We start from the raw sequence: 19,821 nt of genomic DNA on the forward strand, positions 1-19,821 counted from the left end.
TGCAGGTTGCTGGGAGGCCAAGCTGTAGCATAAGCAAGAGCCCGGTCAGGCCTAAGCAGAAATGCTGCGTTCCCATCTGCTGGCCAGAGTGACTGGATCTGAGCCTCTTCTACAGAATAGTCAAGCTTACGTGACTGGATTCTGTTTTTTCACATCGCATTTGACTAGTTAACTGGTTTACATCAATTTAAATGTACCTCCATAAAGTTCTGCACTAGTTTAACTAAGCTCATTCAAAAACCGGTTTTAATTAGCAAGTGCAGTCTTTGTGTAGTAAGTGCCAAGATTGCTTTTAATTTGCATAGAACCCATGGAGGTAGCGCTGCAGACTGTCAGCAGATCGTACGGCTGAACCACAGCACTGTTCATTGCTGAATTTTCATTCCTTTCACTCCAGCAAACCCACACAGTACTTGCATTGCCTCGGCAGATCCCCCTGTAATTACTGTAGGGCCACTGCGAATGCTACGAGCAAAAGCTGTTTTCCCATTAAATACCTGTATGATGTGTTTTACACCCGCAACTCAGGTTAGATGTGACCAGATAGTGGCCTAATTTGCAACTTGAGTTTTGTGAACCAATTACAGCCTGCACTGGTTTGGGAGATCTCAATCTCTGCCACAGAAAGACTCTCATTAGATCAAAGATCCTGAGGTGAAAACAAGATGTAAAGAAGTCAAGGAAGAGCTGTGCTGGGGGGGGGTCCAACATCGGTGGGGAGAGGGGCCTTTACTTGGCTTTTACCTGAGCTGCTTTTCCTTAGGCTTAGGCTAACTATTAATACCAGTTCTTAGACATTCTGCATTTATAGTCAAGGTATGAAGGAGTTCAATTAAACCACACAACCAGGCATTCAGTTCTTTGTGCCTGCTATCTATGGATGGACATGTGGACATATTTAAGCATAGTAGTGCAGGCCATCACTGTAGGCTGCCATTTGTGGGTATGGTTTGCTTTTTTCCCTTGACTAGGATAAATAAATAATTTTCCATACCACCTCTAATTCAAGGTTCTGACTCCTGTGAAGTTCTTAGACTTGCATCTGTTAAGCATTATAGTAATTTTATAAGGCTTCTGAACTAAAAACAAATTACTCTCACAGATGTCAGCTGAAGTTGTGGAACTGGAGAGTTTTTCTGCTCTTGTAACAGTGCTAAATGAAAAGATGGAGAGGTCAGGCATAATATAAACATGGTACAATGGGAACCTGACGGAATTTAGGAGAGACAGGAATTGTGTGCATATACCATACTTTTGTTTGAATTGGTTAGGTGTGACAACCTGTAATCTGGTTTCCCAAGACTTGCTCTGCCTTTGGCTCAATCCAGTGTAGTCTCTTGCTGTAGCTGAGGAAGAAAAGGCAGTAGTGGCCAGGACCAGGAGATTCAACATCTGACCAGAAGTTAGAAAAGATTCTGGAAATCTTGCCTTTAAGGAGGATAAAGGCTAGAGGTAGATGTGGTGTACCTTAAGGAATTCCTGTGCCTAAGCTGCGTATGGCTGACCTCCTTGCTCACAGTTTGGTCTTCTGAAGTTCTGATCAGCCTGAAGACCAGGTAACCAACTGAGCTGCCATCAGGTTTTGTAGTATTATGTAGTAATACTGTACAACCTAGACATGCTCTTCGCAACAAACCAGCAGCGGATGGCTGGGGCAGTTCTGTGCGAAGTGCTGCAGCCTGTCCCTCTGCACTGCCTCTTCTCAAGTCTTATGCTTGCAGTCTGAGGTGATGCTTCATGGTGTGTGCCTGCTGCAAGCCGAAGAACTTAGGCTTGCAGCACCTCCGACTTGCAGAAGGAGCTTCTTCATGCACTGAAACAGTTCGTTTATCTAATTGGCATCTCTGGTTACAATTCCCTTGCCTTTCCCTGCAATCTTAATGCCCTTAATGCTGTTCAGCAAGCCTGTGATGTAGTTCGTGTTAGCATGTTCGGCAGCTGGTGAAGGTAGCTTAGAATCTCTCTGTTGTTTCCTGCTGTTACCCCAGGTGATGAAATAATTAGGAGAAGCTCTACAGAACCACACTGTTGCTGACCTGTGATGCAAGGTAACTGTGACAAGTGGGGGAGAATACAGTTCCTGGAAGCTAGTTTCAGCAATGTGATCAAGCTTGCTCGCTGCTTGCAGAACATTATTGCTGTGTCTGAATGTGCAAGAGTATACCTGTCATCCCTTGCACCTTTCAGAATAGGAAAGGAAAGAATTTGCATTTGGGATTAAGTCACCATTTGAGACTTAAGTTCATGCTGTGAAGCGGTGTGTTTGGGCGGGGGGCATTCAGCTCTTGTATGTGTTTGATAGTTTCTTTTTGAAAAGAGAAGCTGCAGCTGCTAGCGTAGTGTTAACACAAGACTGGAAAATGAGGAACTGGTATATTGGTAGTCAGCACAGGTAAAGGCTGGGCTCCTAGGGGATGCTGTTAGATGAGTTTCCCCTGGTTGCGATGGTTCCAACCACATTTGTAGGCTGTTGTGTATGCGCTGAAATGATGAGATTTTCTTAACTGGGTTTAGCTGGTATGCTGAGTTGTAGATGTGAATGTGGGGTTTGTGCTTCTGTCATTGAAATACCAGTTCTGTTCCCCAGGGGCCAAGGAAAGGTCATAGCAGAGTACAGCGTTCACACAAGCAGGGTATTAACATTGCAGCAGGCCAAGAGGATTTGGACGTATTGACTTTTCTCAAAACGCCATCAGTATTTTCTTCACCTTGTGCAAGACACAAGTCACTGCATTGATTCTGAAGAGGGATGTGGACAAGGTGATAACTTCCTTCCTGAGCAAATGCAACTTTTCTGTACGCATCTCGGTCCACAGTTTCCTGCTTTCAGTTGCTGCCAATATTTGTGTTTGTGCCACCTCCAAAAGCCATTGATTTTGCTGCAGAATGGCCTTGTTTTATCTGCTACGTCACTTTTAGTTAGGTGGTTTCTGCTAGTTAGTTAATTCTGAGGAGGAGATGCCTCTGTTTTGCCCATGAGCTTGTCAAGAGAAGTCTCACTGGTTCAGCAACAAGCTATTGTCTGGTATCTAGATTGTCAGAGTGCATCTTTTTTTGTCAAGTGTTTTCTTATGACTATAAACTGTTCAAATTGCCTATTTGCATCTAGAGGGATCACTTTTAGTGACCCTAAACACACAAGCAGACTTGTGATGACAGCTTGCCTGAAAAACATGTGCCTCTGCCATCCAACTGTCCATACGGAAATGTGGCGTTGCTGTAGAGTGACATCTATCAAACTGAGCTCCTGAAAAGGGACATGACCGGCAGTAGCCTAGAGTTCAAATTTTGTTTTTATCACAGCTGTGTGTCCATATGCCAGTTAAGTGCCTCCACGTGTAGCTAATACGCATATCATCTTCTGTATATACTTGCTTGCTTATCTGGTCTGCAGAGCTCTTCTGACTATACAGCTCTAATGCGGGGAAAAAGGCAGTAGTGGAGCCTGATCTACGGCATGGGATACATGATGACACCGGAGTGTGTAGTGTGGTGCAGGTCAGCTGGAGAGAGTAAACAGCCGAGCTTCAGTCCCATGGTAGGTGCATTGCAGCCACTCAGTGCTCACCATTCTGCTTGCAGCAAAGAGAAGGTACGGAGGATGCTGTATTTAACATCTAAATATGACCGTACCCTAGAGGTTTCCTTGTGCTGTCAGTGCTGGGACCGGACAGCCATGCTTTGCAGTTTCCATCCACTGCTGATGTCAGGTTTTTCACTCTTGAGGGTTTGTTTTCTTTCCTTTCCTTTCCTTTTTCCTTTCCTTTCCTTTTTCCTTTCCTTTCCTTTTTCCTTTCCTTTCCTTTTTCCTTTCCTTTCCTTTTTCCTTTCCTTTCCTTTTTCCTTTCCTTTCCTTTTTCCTTTCCTTTCCTTTTTCCTTTCCTTCCCTCTGTCTTACTTCTGGTCTCTGCTAACTGGAGTTCTGAAGGTCCTGTGCAGCTTCAGTATCTGCTTACCGGAGTGATTTCTACCCCTCCAGCAGCTGCATAATCCAAACAGGCCATGTTCCCAAGCTTCCCAAGTGTTTCTGGGAGGCAGGAGCAGCTGGAAGAAGTTCTTCTCTGTCCATCCCTCTGACAGCTCATCTTGTCAGCCTAGTAAGACTGTAGCTCTAGCCGATGGAAAGGAGAGGGCTTCTTAGCTGACATAACTTGCAAACATAGAGGGAACCCATGTGCCTGCCTTTGCATTTAGATTGGCCTTCTCCAGGTTTATTCATTCATGAAAGAGCTGCACTGGTGGCAGCTTTTCATTCATTTGTATTCAGCCATGTGCCCTCAGAGAGAACAACACGGGAACCAAGTTGAGTGGATAGGTTCATCTACAGCAGAATACATGCAGTGAATGTTTATTGAGGGTTTTCCAGGAGGAATTTGGAGCAGGAGGACTCCTTGGAACAATTCTAGGAAATGTGGTTCTCCTAAATAAACATGTTGATTTTTTTCAATGCAGTCAATTTGTCGGTGCCATCTGTTGGCTCTTGTTACATTGAGGAGATCAATTGCTGACTTATGGAAACACTTACTGGCATAATTATACTTTTATAATGATTACTGATTAGGCTGATCACATGGTCACATTCCGAAAGAAGTGGGGGTTTTCCTGATTTTTAACGTAGGCTGCTATAGAAACAACTGACCCGAAATGGAAAAGGTGGTTTCTTTATGGACTGATCATCCATGCAGGAAACTTTAATTATAGTTTAATTATAGTTATAATTAGATCTAAGCAAATGTGTGGCATGAAGTAATAGGTGTTAGCCCAGGACAGGGTCTTTAGCTTTTTCCTTTGTTCACTGTGCAGAAGAAAAAGGAAACGTTCGCTGTTTCATGGCTGCTTTCCACTGAAAACAGATGTTTTGCTCCTACCTTTTTCCCCCTCTCATATACTTTCCAAGAAGTTGGAACAGTTAAGAGCATGGTGGCTGTCCTCTCCCTGCCCCTGTGCCACCCCGTCTTCCTCCTGCCCATCCACCTGGACACCCAGCAATTTATTTCCCTTCTTGTTAGCAGGGCAGTATTGATTCAAGGAAGTCTGTATGAATATTAGCCACGCTTAGCTGATAAACAGGATGTCTATATAATTTTAATTCCTGCAAGTAGGTATTCTGTCTTACACTGAGACTTGTGCCTCGTTTAGGAGACTCTCACCCTTGGCATTGTCTTCTAGTTCTGGTGGCCACCAGATTTTAAAATCTGGTCTCTCAATGCAAAATAGGAACGTATAATTTTGGGGTGCAGTGAAAGCAACTTGCTGTTTTGGCCTGAAATATAGTTTCTGGCCCTCTTGACTTCCCATTTGATGCAGGGGGACATGTTGATATTGGGGATAACTGCTTGTGCCCTTTTGGCCTTCCAGAGTTTCAGTTCCTCTCCTTTAGTTCCCTAACCACCCCTTTTGCTTTCATGCTGTTGTGGTTTAGCCCCAGCCAGCAACTAAGCACCACGCGGCCGGTCACTCACTCCTCCCCCCCCAGTGGGATGGGGAGGAGAATCGAAAACAAGTAAAACTCATGGGTTGAGGTAAGAACAGTTTAATAATTGAAATAAAATGAAAAGAATAACAGTAATGAAAAGGAAGATAACAAAAAGAGAGTGAAATATAATTCAAGAAGGACAAGTAATGCACGATGCAGTTGCTCACCACTCGCCGACTGATGCCCAGTTAGTTCCTGAGCAGCGATTCCCCCCTTGGCCAACTCCCCCCAGTTTATATATGGGACATGACATCACATGGTATGGAATATCCCTTTGGCCAGTTTGGGTCAGCTGTCCTGGCTGTGTCCCCTCCCAACTTCTTGTGCCCCTCCAGCCTTCTTGCTGGCTGGGCATGAAAGGCTGAAAAATCCTTGACTTAGTCTAAACACTACAACTGAAACCATCAGTGTGTTATCAACATCCTTCTCATACTAAATCCAAAACACAACATTATACCAGCTACTAGGAAGAAAATGAACTCTATCCCAGCCAAAACGAGGATGCATGCTAATCTGTGGTTGAAATTTCCACTACTTCTCACAAGCCTTTTGCCTGGCATGCACACATACTGAGCACAGTGTTAGAATAAAATAAAAAAAATAAATACAGAGCAGTGTTCAGCTGAAGTGCACCAGAAGAAAAATCTGGAAATACAATGGATGAGCCTTCTGGCCCTGAAGAGCAAGACCTCCACAGTGTCTTTTGCGGGCATCAGTTTGAACACCTTACCTTCTCTCTACCAACTGTTGTTTTTAGCAACTTAGCATTTTTTCCAAGTAACGATTTCTTCCTCAAATTACTGGTGTAAGTTTTACTTGGATTCAAGAAGGAAAAAATGAAATGTTTAGAAATGGAGGGAACACTTTGTTAATTGGTAGCAGCATGTATGCTCCGGAGTTGGCATGTATCCTACTGCCTGTAAGCTTCATTAACTTTTGATAAAAGAACAGTTAATTTTTCAGACTCCTTTTTTATGGATATTTCATTGTTTAAGAAATTAGATCATGGTTTTCTTCCACTTCTACTTGTAGCCAAATTTGTGCTTTATTTAATGACATTTAGTCTTGCTCGCTTCTCTCTATTTTATGTGGTATTTGCAAGCATGAGGGAATGCACTTGATTTTGGGTTTGGGATTTTAGTGTGTCATGACACTACCTGAAACTGATTCTTTTTACATAAATAATACCACAGAGTGCTAGTTCTAGTGGTGCCATAAACGTTAGTGTTCCCTTCGGTTGGAGTGGGAAGCCTATTTGCCTGTACTTTCTTGATGCTTTCTCCTGGGGTGAGATGGTTTTGTGATGGCAGCAGCAAGTTACTGCTAGCAGGAGGAACTGTAACCAAAAACTGCAAACTTGTGTGCATAACCTGCATCAAGAGCTTGGAGGATGGAGCAAAACCCAGGAGGAGGAGGAGAAGAAGGAGAAGGAGGAGGAGGGTGTGCAGTTGCAGGGGCTCTTTCCTGGTCAGGAGGCTTAGGCAGGGCAGACTCTCCCAGCGGAAGGAAAGCATGCACTTAGCAGGGCAGAATCCATTGTGGTTGTTTCCCTGCGACCAAGTTTTAGATGAAGTCAGTCTGGCTGATGTGACCAGAGGACTTCAGCCAGTCTTTTTTCTGTTGAAATCCTGAATCATCTTTCAAGGGAAGGGAGAATATTAGCCAGCTGGGAAATGCAGGAATGGAGAAACCAACTCTGTCTGTTCTGGAAAGCCTTGAAACCACTCCTTCCTTCTGGAAAAAAAGCAATCCTCTGAAACAAACTAAAGAGGAAACCTCTGAAACAACCAAGTAAAGTACCAATGCAAAGCCCCAGGTGAAATGCAAGCCCCTCACCCCTGAAATTCCCTGTGCTTTCCCTTCTGCGGTGAGCACAGGGGGGTTTTCCTACTTCCATTCTTGCATATTCATGAGGAAGCTCTGAATTTCCCGAAACCTAAACCGGAGCACAAGGTGGTTTCCTCAGGCTTTTTCAGGAGATTTTACCTTTTATGTTACATCAGTTGCTGGAGGCATTTGAATGGAATGAAAAGATTTTGAAGAAACCTCCTTGTAACTTTTGAGGATGGGTTTAGGTTTGCTCAAGGGCCGCCCATTTGGCCAAACTCACAGTAAGATCTTCACAAGAAGACATTTTCTGGCTGGAGTTTGTGTTCCTTTGCTACCGATTCAGGTACTGTGTGTCTTGTGGGTGTGGAGTTTCAGGGCACCACGTGTAAAGCCCGCAGCGTAGCGAGGTGACAAGCGTGGGGCAGGCAAGCTTGTGAGATGGCAGCCTGGTTCTCCCTGCCCCGTGTTATCAGAGAGAAAAACAGAGTAATTCAGTTCTTCTGTTTTGTCTGGCCTTACTGACCACAGCGTATTTAATCAGCTGCTCTACATACCTTCAACTTGGACAAGAGTGTCAACTCAAGCCATATAATTAAGCTGGGAAATGAGATTTCCTTAGAGCCAATATAGAGCTGGGAAATGAGTAAGGAGTTTAGGAATACTCCAGATCTGTGGATTGTCATTTACATATTTGTGCCTGAAAATGACTCATGTCTCTTGGTAGACATCTTGGCTGCACTCTTTGAGAAGCTTCCCTTAGCTTTATATGTGTGTATATATATATATATGTATGTATGTTTAAATTTTATAAAAACTCATTCTTGCAGGGAAAATGCTTGGTGAAAAGCATGTACTGAGTGGTTTCCAATCCCGCTCTGGCTCTCTTAACTTTTCCAGTCTGCTCCTGAGCATTGTACTTGAAACTATGTGGTGCGGATCTACCAAAACCCTAGCTAATGAAACATGTGCTTGTCGCCTGTCTGCTGCTCAGCAGAGGATGAGCTGCAGCCCAGAGTGCTGCCAGCCCAGAACAGGACAGCAGCGGCTTGTCACCCTGTTAATCACTGCCAGTTAGTGCTTGGCAGCCTCACGGAGCGGGGTCCCATTCTGCTGTTTCACCTTGTGTCTCGGCTCTAGCCCCGTTCCTGCCAGCAGCTTCTAGTGCCGAGTGCCAGACCTGGCTGCCTTTCAGCTTCTGTTCTTGCTGTAGGAAGCATGCTCAGTGACTTAGAAGTCTGGAATCGTTCCTGTACTCTGAATTAAAGGTTTCAAATGAAAGAAACAGCTTATTGTACTTGGTGCCTTTTCAGGATTCTGCTGTGTTCTGCTTACATGCAGGGCACTTATTCCCCTGGCAGGGATTTTATCATAAAATATGAAGCTTAATTTTCATGTGCTTCAGATTGTTCCCTTAAAGATCGTAAAGATCCTTTTTTGTTTGTTTGTTTTTCTCCAAACAGCACCATGCCTGTTAGAGCATCGTTTAGCATTGCACTTGGGGTTTGGCATGAGAGGAGAAGTACATGTGTTTTGGATCATGTGCCACTGATTTTTTTTGTCCATGGACATGACACGCCTTTGTGTGTGAAGCACTTGTCCTCGTCCCTAGCAAATGCTGGAGCCTGTTACAAGCTAAGCATTTATGTAATTGGGCTTTGGGCTCCTGTGTCAAATCTTTCTGGTTGTGCATCATCAGCGTTTTTTACCGCAGTGCTGCTTTGCATGCCCTTCCCCATGTCTTTGCATGATTCTGCAGTCTTCCTTGACAGAAGTTTTGTAAATTATGCTTTAGCAAAGCAACCAGGAGAAGATTTCTAAAAGCGGTTCTCTTCCCAGGGAGAGTGCTATCTCTAAGCGAGAAAACCTGCTGGTGGATGTTAATTCAGCCCACAAATCTTGAACGAGGCTGGCACACTAAAGCTGCTCGCTCACACTGATGTTTCTTGGTGGGGAGGAAGGTACTTATTAACTCAAGGCTGAAATCTGATGTAGGAGCAGCAGAGCAAATGTTCCTCTGCCAGTAAGAGCAGCCTTTTCTCTCATCTGTTTGCTCTGGCAAGGTATCACACTGGCAGTTGACTTTTCTCCCCTGCTAAACGTGGCCTTCCGGAAAAGATTCCTTTCCTTACTCTCTGTGTGTGGATGAAACAGATGACAGAGTGGACTTGAGGGGAGGTACTTTTTAGCACAGAAGTGTCTCCCCATTTGGAGTCTGATGGCTTTACTGTCCATGCCCAAAAAAGCTGGGAGTCGCCAGTGCTGGGGAAGGATGCTCGGAGAAGGTGGAGGGAAAAGAAGCAAGAGAGTCTTCAAGGCTGGAGAGCAGCTGACTGGAAGCACTTTGACTTGTTTAAACTATGTTAGTGTAGCGTTATAGAGCACTTCTGCCTTAAAATAGGTAAATAAATACCTCAATTGTTAGAAGCCTGAACGCCCCCGTTTCCATCCCTGCTTGTATTTATCAGTCCTGTTACAGTGAGGTGTTGTGTGGATAATGCAATAGGGTCTGTTCCACTTGCGTCTGGATTTCAGTGCCTGAAAGCTGTTCCCCCACTGTGTGGCTAGCTGGCAACTTCTCCATCTGTCTTGCTGCTTTTATGCCAAAGCAGTGCAGCTCTCAGGCTGATGCTTGGGCGCAACCTCCAGCGGTAAGTTAATGTGACAGTTGCGAGGCTGAAGAGCGAAGCCGGGTGGTGAGATCTAGGAAACTGGTTCCTTTGAGCAAACAACAAATGTTTGGACTCTCTTGAAATATATGCAGGAGTTCAGAAGTAACTTGCTTTTCGAGACAGTGTTGGGTGCCTCTGTGAACATGCTGTACTGCCGTAACGGGCAACAGCCTAAAAATCCCACTGCCTTCTGCAATGCTGCTCTTAAGGAGGTACCCTCTGTAGGGAAAATACACTGAGGATTAGGAAGCAAAGCTTCTCCCTGCCCAATTTGTGGCAAACTGGCTGGATTCTGGGAGGCTGCTCAGATCCCAGGCCCTCTGAGGCAGGGACAACCTCTTCTATTTTCGTACAGTGTTCAGCATGGCAGGGTCTTTTAAAAATGCTTTTCCTAATATGCAATTGGGTCAATAATCTCTGTTTTGTTTTCTCCTTCCGCTAGGTTGCTATAAAGATAATTGATAAGACACAGTTGGATGAAGAGAACCTGAAGAAGATATTTAGAGAAGTTCAGATCATGAAGATGCTTTGCCACCCACATATCATCAGGTTATACCAGGTAGGAGCACTCTGCAGTGGGTTTTCCATCCCTTTGCACGATAGCTTTACACTGACTGTATAGTAATGCTTTCTCTAGGGTTATTCCTCCATTTCTCCTACGTGAAATAATGGGAAAGTCTTTTATGTTTTCAGGGTCTCAGGGAACTTTGATTAGAGGGGTGGGGGGAAAGTGTGGCTAATCCTTCTATTTTCTGGGAGATCACACTTACGCTGTGGGCTGGCCTCTTGCCATTTGTTTATGGCTATTGTGTGCTTTTCAGTTTCCCAGTTGAAACAGGATGCGGGCTCCCCTTCTCAATTTGAGGGAGAGAGTAAGTCTTACCCGCTAGCAGGACTGAAAGCAGGTGACTATTTGGCTCTCCTCTCTCTTCCCAGTTGTCCTGTGGCCCCAAGGACTTGCTGAAAGTCCTTCCCAGGAAGATCCCTGGAAGGTGATCAATAGCAGCGGCAAACCTGCTTTTGAATATTGTTTGCAGACTTCCTCCAGCTTGTTTGGCATCTTTACTCTGCAAACAAAACCACCAGAGACAGAATCCATGTGTGTTGCCTTTTACACACATATTTGGTGGTGCCCCTCTGACTGCATGATCAAATAGAACATCAAGGAAGTTGCAACTGGCTGGAGACGAGCAGGCAGCAGAGTGATGGGAGTGGAGGAACAAAGGGGACCAACACCTTGGTGAAATGTTAAAAGCTGTTTCAGAAGCTGTTGGACAGATGAAAGACTCCTGCCCTGGGCCTTTCTGATACAAGGGCTCAAGCAGTGACTTACAACCAGAGTGCTAAAAAGCTCTGTGCAAACTCTCCTCTCTGTTGCTTGCAGTCCCAGTTCTGGGGAGCTGTGGGACAGAGGCTTCTTCCCAGGATTGTGCCAGAGCTGACAACTGACTGCCAGGTTCATGCAGAACTACCTGCACCTTTGATGGAGTGGTGGACTTGCCAGAGGGCTCTCAGTCACAGGCTGTTTTGGGAATGGAGGGGACTTCCATCCAAGCTGTGGATGGAAGGTTAGCTCTTCTTTGGGCTGGTATGGAAAGTGGAGAAAGGACTGTCCAAGGGCCTTCCTGGGGACAGTGTTCAGGTGCAAGAGACTAATTAAAGATGGGTGATCTCCTGTTTGTGGCTGCCTGACTCGGATGGCAGGCATTGGAATGTGAAAAACTTGAAATCCTGGGGGAAATACGCTGGGGTTATTTCCTTTTGTAATGTAATGTTCATGTGCGCATTTTAAGGGAGAAATTGTGGTAACCTGCAATAGAAGTTGCCATTCCCTACAACCAGCTTTTGTCTGTTCAAGCCCAGTCTGCTTCTCATCTGTGCCTGATAGATAGGAGTATTTACTGGGACTCCAAAGAGTTAAAACTGAGTAGAAGTGACAGAGGTTAATGTTTAGCTGTTTTGGCCAAACTGTCAAGTGTGAGATGCTTACAGCAAACACTGCAGAATTGCGGCACTTTTAAGGTACTTAGGGAATGTTTGTTTGCAAACTGACTCCTTAAACCTTTTTTTTTTTTCCTGAGCCAAAAATCCCTTTTTCAACCTGTTTTATTCCATCTAAAGCTTTTGATATGATACTGAACAGGTGACACTTGTGGCTCAGCTTTGCTAAGGTGAGAAAAGAGTACCCACTGTGGAGCATGTTTCATCTGGCTGTTCTTTCTGGGTACTTTCAGTGGCATTTATTTTTAGATAAAAGCTACTAAAACCTGGAGTTAGGAATTCAGAGCCTTTCACAGCTTTTCATCAGGAATCTGACTTTAAAAATCATGTTTCCTTGAGCTTATAGAACTTAAAAGGTGTAAGTGAAAAAGGAGAAAGCGTCTATAATGCTAGTAGTCTATAATATAAGAGATTCTGTCTGGAAACAGAAACATGCTTAAAAATATCTACTGAAGGCTTCTCTGGACATGTAGTATCGCCATTGAGTGGGAGCTGTACATCATGCCCTGTGACACTGGAGCAGAACTGAAGTTCATCTTCGTTATACTCTTAACATTCAGCATAATAGTGATCCAGCTGTTAAAGCAGCTGCTGTTGTCTGGATCAGGCTTGTATTTTTTAAAATATGAAGTCTGCGTGTTCGAGTCCTAATTCTTAGTAGGAACAAGCAGTGTGGGGCTGCAAGTACCATGCTTCTCTGTTGGGATAATAGTCCATTTTGTGTCAAAAAGTGAACTTTCACTTGTCTTTGAAACAGAGAAAAGCCAAAACGAAACCAAAATGTTTCCAGGCCTTTTCTAAACACCCTGGAGTATGCAAATGGACCTCTTAAACCTGGCACTGGAGGTTCAGCCCTGCAGTCCTGGAAATGAAACACGGTGGTTTTTTCCATTGACAAAGCCACAAAGCCTGCTAAATAAATGGCATCAAATTTTGGAAAACACCCCAAGTGCGTACTTTCCTGAAGGCAGGTCACAAAACCTAATCCAGTCACAAAACAGCCCTCGGAGCCACCATTACCAAATCTGCAGGCAGGAAGGCATTATCTGCTGCTTTTTCTATGCTCAGTGCAATTGCGTGCTCTCTCCCACTGTCTATTAAGCATTAAAAATGTAGTTGAGGCCTGTCTTTAGCATATAGTGCCTTGCCCTATGCTTCTTCTCTGTATCCTGATAGGGCCTTTCCTAGAAGTTGTTCAGGACTCTGATGTCATTTTGGAGTATAGGTTTCACTAAAGGTGATAGAACTGTGCTCAGAAATCAGTCATATGCTTCCGAGAGTACTGTGCAGCAGCCCTGCTGTGGTGTGGAGCGTGGCATTGCTCTCCATCAGCCCCTTGCTGCCTTTTGTCTGCCCTTTACAGAAATCCCATCTAATATATTGCCAGCCTTGCGTGTTGGACTGCTATCATCCCAAAATCCTAACTGACTGTTAAAAAATGTGTATTAAAAACTGTGAAAAATGTGGCGTTACCTGGCTGAACTGTGCAGCCTCCCTAAAGCAAAGCCCATGCTGTGGTTTATGTCTAATAGGTCTTGACTCATTTGAAAGTTGCTTATTGATTCAGCGACTATTCCTCCCTTTGGCAAAATTGCATTGGTTATTTTAGTGCCTGCAATGGACTGATTAATTGAAAGGGTGAACTAAGTTTGGTTGTAGGAGCCCTGAAAAGTCTCCCAGGCTGCTGGAATGAGACAAAACTGGGGAGCAAATGCTAAAGGAAGGGGAAATAGAAGAGGAGGAAGGTGAAGTGTTGTGTTTAGTTACAGATTTAGTGTTTAAAACTTGCTGTTTGATTCTTACTTTCCCCAGTTCCTGTCCATTCCTTTGCATAGCTCTGTAAAGCATGGGAAAGTAATATTTTTTTATTTCATGAAAGCAGTTATGTGTGTTATAGAAAGAATAAATTTTTTTTAGTTACGTTTCTTTTTGCACACGGCAGTCTCCTTATCTGTCACTTTTCTGTCCTTGCGTCCAGGTTATGGAGACGGAGAGGATGATTTATCTAGTGACAGAGTATGCTAGTGGAGGGGAAATATTTGGTAAGTACATTTATTGCATTCTTTAATCAGATAATGCACTTGGTCGACTACAGTAAACTGAAAATAGCTGCCACGCTCTCTTGTTTCAGTTGAGAGATGCCCTTCAGCCTGAAAACTTTCCATTGACAAAAGGGGTAAAGAAATAAATGCTACCAACTTAATGGAAAAATAACTTCCATAACCTCTGTTTCTTCTTTGGGTTTCATTGACAGGTGGTGCTGCTACTTTTTTCATGCTGACTTTGGGATTAAAGGCATTGGAAGTAGTAACCCAGTTGGATTTTAAAGTGTTGCTGAATACTTTGCTTCCCAGCAAGTTATTTCAAACTTGTTGACGATAGCGGAAATGTTGTTGTTTGTTGGTAGCTTTCAAAGAAACAGGCAGTCCTGCAGTTCTGTAGTATTTTGTTCTCAAACCCATGTATTTTCTTATCCTTTTCATATCTGATGTTATCTTAGCATGTATTAGTTACATCCATTTTAAACTCTATTGTCTGCTAAGAATGTTTTGGCTGAGCTTTCTTGACCACAGAAGCTATTCTTTAAAGGCAAAAAAGTATCAGTGCAGCACAATTGCAAGAACTGTTGACTGATTTATTAATTTGTTTTATTGCCATGACCAGTAAGAAACTTGTAGAAATAGATATTTACTTACACACTGGAATTTTGCACCGGGTGGCAGAGTCAGAATTTTGCAAGATTGATCTTTACTAACTTAGCCAACGTGAGCCTCAGAAAAGGGGCAAATCCTTCGTGCTTGAAGTGAGCTGGCTTAAATCTGCTTCCAGGCAGTGTCCTTGTGAGGACAGTCACATACAGCCTGTCGGCTAAATGGAAATACTCTCCTTTTTGTCCTGTTAAGTCATTGCAGCAGATTCGCTTTTGATGTCAGAGCCTCTCAGTCTGCTGGAACTGTGGCCGAGTTGTAATAAAAGGTGAAGGTTTTAGAGAAGCAAGACAAGCTCCAAATTAAGGAAAAGGAAAACAACTTGAACTGAAAAATGCTGGTTTCTGGTGAATATAATCTAATACCAGTTCCTTAGTATCTTTGTAGATGGCCGTCATGCCTTCTTCTCCACATTGTCCTTGTCCTTTGGATTTCTTCCCTGAGAAGGTGACAGCTGAAGGAAGAAGCAAGTAGTAGCTGATGTTTGGAAAGTGTGGATTGCCTGGTGAAAAACCCGACTTCCTCCAGCTGAGTCTTCCAGTTGTTTCCTCAAACATGAATCACAGTGCTAGGCACTCAGTGGTTCTGGAAGCTTGTGAAATTTGTCTTACCTTGTGTGGCAAGCCGTAATTGCAGCAAAATCACTTGAATGTGTATTAGAGTTCGCTTGTGTGTGGATCACTGCAGAAAAGTATAAATGACTTTTTGCTTTTTCTCCCTCTTCTGGTGAATTTGGCAGAGATGGGCTCATCTTTTATAAATCCAGAACTATGTGCAAGCTCATATACGAACTTAGAATGAATTCTGTTAGCCTTCTATGTGAGTCGAAGTGAAAATCTCATTGCTTTCTGAAATATTTTATGCTGTAGTAAATTCAGCTAATTAGCATGGCTAATTTCCATTACACTGCCCAGCATTTTATCCTCATGGATAGCTGGGAGCAGCCAGTTATGTAACAGCCGTGACGTTTTTCCAGACCGAAGCCAGAGGTTGTGCCCCTGCTAGCTGGTTTTGAGCGTTTTCAGGCACTGCGCAAGGCCCTGTGCGCCCTTGGTGTTGCAGCAGAGAGGGGGAAACTAAAGTCTCAGCTTTTTGTAATTGGAGTTTCCTGAGGAGCCACGAAGACTTTGTTCTAACAGCGGAAGCAATTTACAGGGAGGAAACAGCAACCTGTTTTGGGAAGGCTTCCTTGCAGTTGTTAGCATCTCCAGTACTAAAGAATCTCACGTCCTCATGTTGTTGAGAGAAAGTCTATTGCAGCACAGGCTGGCTTCGCACCCACTGACTCTTCCCTTACTGTCGTGCAGCGGGCGGAAGCTGGGGCTTACCTATTATTAAGGATAAAACATTGCCTACGCATTGCTTCAACTCAACGCCTGTCCCTCTTATGGTAGGCTTGTTAGGGATCGCTGGACGTGCTGCTGTGATAGCCGTGTTAGGTGCGTATGGACAGTGCAGTCACTGTGTCCATTACTGCGCACTGGGGAATCCTCTATTAAACGTGCCTGTGCTGAGTCTTTATCTCTTTTTCTGGATTGTCTCCTAACATCTGCATGACCTAGGTTTTGAAGTGTAGTGCTGAGCTGCAGAAATGGGGGGCGCTGGCAGCCATGGTTTTCTGGATGCTAAATGCTCAGTGTGAGGTTGAGTGCCTCATATAATCCGAGTTATTGTGTCAGGCTTTTGTGAACGGCAAGTTTTTGTTAGAAGCAAATCTAAGTTGTTTCCCTTGGTGCTTTAAAAAGACTTTCACAGGCTTAAACTGTACCATACAACTGTAAATATTACATGGGCAGCAATATAGGTTGGAATTTTTAGCTGAAAGAATGGTAGTTTCTCTAAATGGCTACGGTTTAAGTCAGTCAGTGTTGGACGCTTCTCTGTCTTGTGCCTGGTTGGTCTGAGCTCTGCAGGCTGTTCTGGGTAGGCACCTGGGAGAGCTTTACAACCTGTTTATCTGAATTTCCAGTAAAAGGGCTGATAGCTCCTTCAGTGGCCAAGCTGTGCCATAAGTGTCTTTGATTCATCTGTTACTGGAAACGTTTTGATAATTCCCTTTGTTTGCATAGCGCTGCATGGGGATCAGGGGGAAGACTTGCTTTCGCTGTGGGCTTAAGCGGCAAAATGTAAATTGTTATTTTTTTCCCTATGCATGTTTTGCGTGTGGTTGGGTTGCTGGTTTGACATCATGAACAAATTAATGTCTCCTTTTAAACATACGGTGCTCTTTGTTCCAGGTCCCTTGAGTGTCCTTTTTTGCGGTCAAACAGAATACAGTCTAGAAGTCTGTTTTGATTTCAGCTGTTTACTATGAGTACTGTAAATAATCTGCAGCCCTCATTGACAAGAATATGAGTACTTGGTTGATTAACAAAAATTCTCAGAAAGCTTGACAAAATTCTCGTCTGGTTAATGTGGTTAGCACATCTGCTGTCTCTGCCCTGTCTCCCCATCTCCTGCCTGTTTGTCCTGAGCTTTCTGAGTGTGAACTGGACAGAGGCGTTAAACAACGTGGTATCAGTCTCTAAGAAGGTCAGGCTGCTTCTGAGATCACAAGGTCACCAAATACGCTGGAAATGTGACTTAATCCACCACCCAGAGGAGATGTAAAGCTTAAGCAGCATTTGCTTTCCAGACAGAAAGCAACTTAAAAGCGTGAGGAGTCTGTCCAGAGGTGAAAAGTGGAAACTTGTGTATCAGTGCTGTCTCTTAACCAGAAGATGCCTCTTCCTCAGTGTGGGATTTTACTGGTTTTTTTAATGCAGAGAGCAGCATCAGGTGCTTCATATAAATACAGACAACAGTGACTGATGTTTTTAAGGGTTGCGAAATGAAATCATTCATTCCTTCCTCTCTGGAAAACACTCAAAGGAGCAACGCCGTACACATCTTCAGCTCCCGCAGAGCACACTGACGTGTATGATCCAGCGGCAAGTCTGTGCTTCTGGACTTGGTGCACTCAAGATCAGTGTGCTGGCTCCCAGCTGAACATTCAGGTCATCTTTGTAACCTCCATTGCACAAGAGGTTTATGCAGACTAAGCCTGCAATGGTTAATTTTGGCATACAGTTGCCCTTGGTGGTATGTGAAGTATTCTGTAGCTTCATTGTTTCTGTCCTTCCTCTGGAGCTTGTGCAGAAATGTCAGCGGTCTCCAAGTGCTGTGCCTACGTGCAGAGCTTGGGGACTGGCCTCTGCTCACATTTCTTCATGAAAAGTGAAATTTCATGCCTAACCTAAGAAGATTTTTTTCACAGCCTAAGCAGGACTAATAAAAGGCGCAGCAGAGTTTTCTGCGTGAGCAGACGTCTGGCAGGGCAGCCCCTGAGAGTGAGACTCTGTGAAGTGTGCGGGACCCAATGGCATGTGTCACTGTCTGTGCAGGGGGACAGGTGACCCTGGTATGGGCAAAAATATACTTAGGATAGCCCTGTAGGAAGACGCCTGCTGCAGTAGGCGGATTTGATTTCTTGCCTGCAGAAGAATCTCTAAAATATTTTTTTGAATGTTGAGAGATTGGAGCCTTGCACTTTGTTTTAAGAGCGCTTGCTATATTGGCAGGCTCTGCTCCCAAATTCAAGCAGCATAAAAGATGTGAATGACCTTGACTTGTTTAGGAGCTGAGCTACTATCTGTTGATCAGTGGTAATGCTTAAATTGGAGTAGACCCTTGCTTAATTCTGCTTGCCAGTCTCCCAACTCTTTAGAGTAAAGAATTTATGACCATGCAAATGACTTAATGAAATATGATGGGGCTATTTGAGATAGTAAATTTTGCTTTTCCTAGCAAGTGACTTGAAGGTCACACTGGAATTGGTATGGATTCCCTTCCCCAGCCCTGGCTCAGATTTGCTCATGGAATAAGTTCATCCGATGAATAAAACATAATTGACAAGTTTTCTGAAAAACAACTTCACTCTGTTGCACAACATCAGTAGTCAAACGTAGAGAAGTAGGTTGCTGTGCAGTCAGAAGCCAGCAGAACTGCTTTGATGGATCTTGGTAATTAGTATTTACTGCAAGTAAATTATGTCACAAGTATTTTAATTAATGGGTGACTGGGAAAAATACAACCACCTGATGAGAAACCTTCAGAAGTGATTTATTTTTATTATTTTCAAGAACAGATATCTCTGTCGAGCCTTCCAGTTTAATGGAGTTTGAGTGAAATGAATCGTTTCAGCCTATTTTTGGCCAGAAGTCTTTTGAGGCCAACTCAATGGCCCAGCTGAGAAGTAATAGCCTCTTGAAATGGGCAAGGAGATAATAAGCCCCTGGGGTTTGGCTTGCTAGTGCCTCTGTTCACCTGCTCTGTGGCCCACACTCGAGGGGAGAGGGCTTGTGCAAACCTCTTGGAAGCCTCTCCTGTGAGTTGGGGAAACTCGGGAACCCTCCTGGTCCCACATGTAGTCAGGGAGTGTGGTTGGTTACTGGGGGCTCTCCAGGATGCTTCTCAGGTTTCTCCTGGCTTTTTGTAGCACTGTCCTCAATTCCATGATCTTGCCAACTACTATTCGTACCGGTATCTCTTACCGTGCCACATCAGTTTTAGCTAGATTTGCTTATAGGGTAGAGAGATATTAGGGAAGGATAATAATTGTATTTCATTATTCAACTGCCGCTTACTTTGACTTTTACACTTTTCCTGGCAGAGTTTTGTTGCCAGTTCTGCTGATGCTTCGGGGCAGGGGGATGCTTTTTCTCCTTTCTCTGCCATTTCTACTGCTGGTCTCCTGCCTGTCCATGCCCACTTGCAGGATGGTGTGATGAGTGGCTTCTGTAAGTCTGGTTTTAAGTGGATTCATTTAAGTTGGGTTGCTGCTGTATGTCTGCCTTTGTGATCTCTTAGAGAGACTGTCCCTGCCCACACGTGCAATGCTAGCTTCCAAGGAAAGCTGAGCTGGCAACAAATACTACCTTTGAGTGAGAGTGTAGATTTTCAACAAAATATTTTAGAGTACTCAGGTTTCTGTAGTAGAGGCAAGCTCCATTTTTACAATGAAATGCATTATTGAATATTGCAAGTCTGGTTTTGCAGCAAAACAGTAGCAAGTACGCAGAGGCTGGTTATGAGTGTCAGGAATCCCTGCACGTGTTTTGAAGTGTGTATGATGAATTTCTTTTGTTGCATTGCAGAA

The 19,821-nt window shown here is 44.0% G+C and overlaps 1 protein-coding gene across 6 annotated transcripts in view; it reads left to right on the forward strand.

The window, feature by feature from the left end:
- SIK3 (SIK family kinase 3) overlaps positions 1-19,821 on the forward strand; it is a 92,289-nt gene that overhangs the window by 39,142 nt on the left and 33,326 nt on the right. For 3 of the 6 annotated variants that reach the window (XM_049799302.1, XM_049799303.1, XM_049799298.1), the window contains exons 2-3: positions 10,418-10,534; positions 13,955-14,018. In XM_049799302.1, coding sequence (XP_049655259.1) covers positions 10,493-10,534; positions 13,955-14,018 — 106 coding nt within the window. In that variant the 5' untranslated portion in view covers positions 10,418-10,492. Of the gene's footprint in view, positions 1-10,417; positions 10,535-10,911; positions 11,544-13,954; positions 14,019-19,299; positions 19,463-19,821 lie in introns of those variants that run through there. The other 3 variants (XM_049799299.1, XM_049799301.1, XM_049799300.1) reach the window with 3 other exon arrangements.

This window comes from Accipiter gentilis, chromosome 5, assembly GCF_929443795.1.
Source record: "Accipiter gentilis chromosome 5, bAccGen1.1, whole genome shotgun sequence".
NCBI classification, from domain to species: Eukaryota; Metazoa; Chordata; class Aves; order Accipitriformes; family Accipitridae; genus Astur; species Astur gentilis.